Below are 5,228 nucleotides of genomic sequence, written 5' to 3'. Positions count from 1 at the left end.
CACACACACACACACACACACACACACACACACACACACACACACACACACTCCAGCTGGTGCTGAATTTGCAAATTTTCCATTTGAGAAAAACAAAACATAATAATGAGCAGTAAAGATTTATTTTCTTCTCGTGCTGTGATGAGATGGATAAGGAGGATTTCACGGATGCAGTTTCTTCATGTTCGTCCTCTCTCTCTCTCTCTCTCTCTCTCTCTCTCTCTCTCTGATTCATCTGTGGTGTCTCTCTCTCTGAGCTGCAGCAGGGCGGTGTGAGGTTCACTGACGTGCATGTGCACGAACCAAAATGTTCAAGTTCCAGTGAACATGAAATCACCCAAACTGACAGTGAACGCCTCAGTGACACGTCCGACTCCTGAGCTCCACGAACTATAACAACACATCACTCACACACACACACACACACACACACACACACGTCCTGCTGCCACTAATACTCACTACAATCCGCCGCTGAAAATAGTCCCCAACTAATGCCTCATACATTTCCTTCCTCATGATTTTTTTGAGAACAAAACACAGACCACACAAACAACAACAACAACACAGACTACCATTTATCAGTTTTTAGAGAAACTGGAAGCTCACACACACACACACACACACACACACACACACACACACACACACACTCCTTTCATGTGCACTGTGCCATACAACAGACAGAGGCAACGTCCAAGAAACACTGACAGATCAGACCTGTTCCTGAACAAACAGTATTGTGTGTGTGTGTGTGTGTATGCGTGTGTGCGTGTGTGTGTGTGTGCATGTGTGTACTTGCGTAAGCTGAACCTCTGAGTCGTCACTACCAGCATCTCTTTTCTCCTGAGCTAATGCTCCCAGACAAAAGCTGATTCATGTGATTGTTGGTGTTCATCACCTGCAGAGTTTCACTGTGTAAACATGTGACACGTTTATAGATTCACTGCAACTTAAACTTTATCGATGTCGTTGATACTTAAGGAATCACTGAAAGTCAGTGAAGACCTTAGTGACCAAACTAAGGAAAACAACTTGTAAGTGTGAGACTAAGATCAGGAGGAAACCTTAAATACCTCAGTGAACATTTTAATGAAAGCTTGAGGAGGAAACTTCAGGGTTTTGTGCAGCAGTTGTTATTTAAGTCTGAAGTTGGACTTAAAGGAAAATCTTAACGTAAGATGCAGCTGCAGGTTTCTCAGGTCGCTCTGAGACTACAGAAACCAAGCGAGCCTTCACCGTGTGTTTGTTGTTGTAACCATGACGACAAAGGCAGTAATTATAACCCGAACCACAATCCTTCGTTAAACCTAATCAAACCCGGTCACGTCATAAAACCGACTCCCTCTGTGATTGGCTGTGAAGACACTGACGGGTCTCTGACTCCGGTCACTCACCTCTGCATTAAATGTGTTTGTTCAGCGTCTGTGTCTGTGCTGTAAACTAAAGCAACAGAAACATCTGCAGCTGCAGACCAACAGAAATACCATCAAATAAATCAGTATCAGCTCAAACTACAACCACCTCCTCACGGTCGTATCCCTCCGCCACTCAGACCCGTTACAGCTCACATCCCTGTTGATCCAGAGTCAGAGAGAATATGAACATCAGTGTGAAGCTAATGGAGGAGGTTCAGCAGGACGAGAGTCAGAGAGAGAGGAGGAGAGGAGGAGGAGAGAGGAGGAGAGGAGGAGGAGAGAGGAGGAGGAGGAGGAGGAGAGAGAGGAGGAGGAGGAGGAGGTTCAACGAGGCCGTGAAGCACAGAGGAAAGAGACTCAGGGAACAGAGGGATTTTAAAGAAGAAGAGGAGGAAGGAAGGAATGTGGGAACAGTAGAAAGGATGGAGTGATGAGCAGGATAGAGGGGAGGAGGGGAGGGGAAGGAAGGAAAGAGGAGACCACAGGGAGGAATGAGTGGGAGGAGGCTGAAAGAAACTTAAACAATGTGACTGTTGTATTGATCTGGAGGTGTAATGCTGCTCTTCTTCTTCTTCTTCTTCTTCTTCTTCTTCTTATTATTATTATTATTATTATTGGACTAAATCTACATATTTATTTATTTATAATTACGTGCTTTGATTGTGACATGACAGTATGAAGTGCGAATGATGGTGTGAAGAGATGCTTCATGGGAAGAGTGTGTGTGTGTGTGTGTGTGTCCAGATGTGGACTGTTCTCCCCAAGGGTCTGGCCAATGGGCTGCTCCGAGAGTGAGCCATCAGCCAATCAGAGAGAGGCAGGGAGCAGCTGTGTTGTGTTGGAGTGTGTTTTGATATCTAATAGGTTTATTCTACAGTGATGTATGGAGACGGGTTCCTATTATTTTGTTCACCTCATTTAAATCAAATATATATGTTTAACTTGCAGGTAATAATCTCCAAAAAGATGCAAGAATCTAACATCAATTAAAGCAGTAAAACACGAGGTGAAGATATTCCAGACGCTGCTCCTCCATCATCCGTCACGTCTTCCTGTTTCAAACTGTGCAGAGGGTTTCCTGCTGAATCAGATCAGGTGTGGAGGAAAAACCTGCTGGACAGGTGCGACACACCTGCAGGCTGATTGTAGTGATGCTGAAGGTTCGGTGATGAAGCCGCGTGTCAGGTTTTAATCCTCCCAACACGTTTTAATCAAAGAGGTGACGGAGACGTTTGTGCAGGAAGGTTTTTGTTCAGCTTCAACCTGTGAGTCGCCGCGGGCGACATGCGGGCGACATGTGGGCCACATGCGGGCCACACGCGGGCGACATGCGGGCGACAGTGACACGTCGTCCTGCAGCTGCTGTCAGACCCGTTTGTGGCGGAAGTGGTTTCTCTGGAATGCCGTCAGCCCTTCCTGCTCCTCCCTGGATGTTTCTGTAAATACTGACCTGTGACCAGGAAGTAGCTGAGTGATACCTGGCTGGATGTGACCAGGAAGTAGCTGAGTGATACCTGGCTGGATGTGACCATGAAACCCTGCACTCACCCTCCACTGGGTCAGAGGTTCACTCATTCATCACGTTAGTGTTCAGTCTCTGGAGTCACCGGTTTCCTTGATGGTTAAGATTTGTGGATCATGACGTCGGGTTTCAGACGTGTTCCCTCTGAACTGATCACATGGTTCCATGTCAATAACTAATTAGTGATCCAGTATCCTGAAAAAACACTTACATTACAAAATGATTGATCGTCTCACGACCCTTCAGATTCATCTAGCGAATGTAAGACTTTCCCATGAAGATGAACAGCAACTGACTTCAATAACATCTGTCTGTCTGTCTGTCTGTCTGTCGTCTGTCTGTCTGTCTGTCTGTCTGTCTATCTATCTATCTATCTATCTATCTATCTATCTGTCTGTCTATCTGTCTGTCTGTCTGTCTGTCTGTCTGTCTGTCGTCTGTCTGTCTGTCTATCTATCTATCTATCTATCTATCTGTCTGTCTATCTGTCTATCTGCCTGTCTGTCTATCTATCTATCTATCTATCTGCCTGTCTGTCTATCTGTCTGTCTGTCTGTCTGTCTGTCTGTCTGTCTGTCTGTCTGTCTGTCAGTGTGTCAGGGGATGAGTAACCAGCTGACGTTGTTGGGGACTCGTGAAAATCACTACGACAACATGGTGCGGATGTACTCCAACTGCTCCGTCGTCATGGAGAACCTGGAGGTCACCTACGCTCTGGAGCACCAGGACCTGTCCTTCCTCCAGGTGTGTCTCCGGCCCTGGAGTCTTTTTATTTCCAGCGCAGGTCGACGTGGGTCTAATAAACTTGTATCATCAGTTTTTATGTTGATGCCCCTCCCCCTCCAGGCGGCCATTGGTTTTACTTCCTTCCTGATTCTGAAACGTGTTGCATTCACTAAAGAAAAAAGAAACCCTGAGGCCTTTCCTGAGAATATGAACCAGTTTCAGTTTATTGGAAAAGGTTCAGGTGGTTTCAGATGTGAGGTATGATGGCGCCACCTGACTGAATCCACCTGTATTTCCTCCTGTTTCAGACAGTAAGAGACGTTAATGTCACTGGAAATAACATAGATAGATGTTATTATTATTATTATTATCATTATTAGTGTGTCGACATTGTTGCAGGCGTGTAACGAGCTCCTGTTTGTTTCCTGTGATGATGTCACAGCGAATCATCAGTCTCCGCTTCTCCTTTTGAACAGCAGCGTGTTTCTGTTCCTCTTTATTTCTGTCAGTGTCAGAGTGACATTTCCCTCCCGCGGGGCTGCAGATGTGAGTAAGCGCCATTTTCAAAACTGCCTTTGTGTTGCGTTCGAGGACGCTCCGACATCCGTGAACCGATGGTAAAATGCCAAACAGCGCCGTTGCCTTGAGGAGCTTTTCTCCCTTCATCACATGGACAGGGAGTTCAACACAGTCGCTGCTCGTCCAGGAAACAGTCGTGTAGCTGTGAAGCCGATGAATGAAACCTCCGTCTCAAACAAACGGCTCATTTCAGGGAATTTCTTAAATGGATCGTTTACGTGTGAACAGCTTTTTTAAGATACAGAGACGAGCCGTAATCTCTGCAGGATCCAAGGAAGTCTGATATTGTTGCAGTAGATTTGATTAAATCCTTCCATCAGTCAGAGACTCTTCAACAAGTTCAACAGTAAGATATAACTCAATAGCGCTGCACAAATTAGATGAGACAGAAAACAGCTGCAACATCAGATTGGTCACACCGATTTCCAGACAGCAACAGACTTTGTCCGTATAATGGAATGAATTAAAAATTAATAACCATTGATCTTGAAGCGAAGTGAAGCCAGCGGCTGCCTCAAAGGAAGGAAATCAACCTACAGACTGACGGATGATGCAGAGGAGGAATTTAAAGTAAATGTGATTTTTATGAGCTGAAAAAACATCCATGAAATGTTCCTGCGAAAACAAATATCAGTGATTTCTTTAAGCGAACTCATTCATCCTGTTCTCCATCATTAACTCAGTCTATACAGGAAGTCAGCGGCTACGTCCTGATCGCCATGAACGAGGCCGCGACCGTCCCGTTGGTCAATCTGAGGCTGATCCGAGGTCAGAACCTCTACGAAGGCCAGTTCGCTCTGCTGGTCATGTCCAACTACAACAGGAACCTGTCGTCCGCAACTCTCAACTACACCAGCGGCCTGAGACAGCTGCAGCTCAGCAGCCTGACCGGTATGAACACAAACATCTGCCACCAGCGCACACACACAGAGACACACACACACACACACACACGGCCAGAGGAGACCAAGTTTTCCCGGCAT

The 5,228-nt window shown here is 45.9% G+C and overlaps 1 protein-coding gene across 1 annotated transcript in view; it reads left to right on the top strand.

Annotated features, from left to right (window-relative positions):
• LOC111657834 (melanoma receptor tyrosine-protein kinase-like) overlaps positions 1 to 5,228 on the top strand; it is a 17,600-nt gene that overhangs the window by 11,858 nt on the left and 514 nt on the right. The window contains exons 2-3 of the mRNA XM_087175101.1: positions 3,533 to 3,684; positions 4,929 to 5,224. Coding sequence (XP_087031227.1) covers positions 3,533 to 3,684; positions 4,929 to 5,224 — 448 coding nt within the window. The remainder of the gene's footprint in view (positions 1 to 3,532; positions 3,685 to 4,928; positions 5,225 to 5,228) is intronic.

This window comes from Seriola lalandi, unplaced genomic scaffold, assembly GCF_002814215.2.
Source record: "Seriola lalandi dorsalis isolate HSWRI2012SDOR001 ecotype SW California unplaced genomic scaffold, Sedor1 jcf7180002054415, whole genome shotgun sequence".
Taxonomy (NCBI): Eukaryota; Metazoa; Chordata; class Actinopteri; order Carangiformes; family Carangidae; genus Seriola; species Seriola lalandi.
The sequence above is the reverse complement of the archived record's forward strand: the minus strand, read 5'-3'. Positions and strand labels throughout refer to the sequence as shown.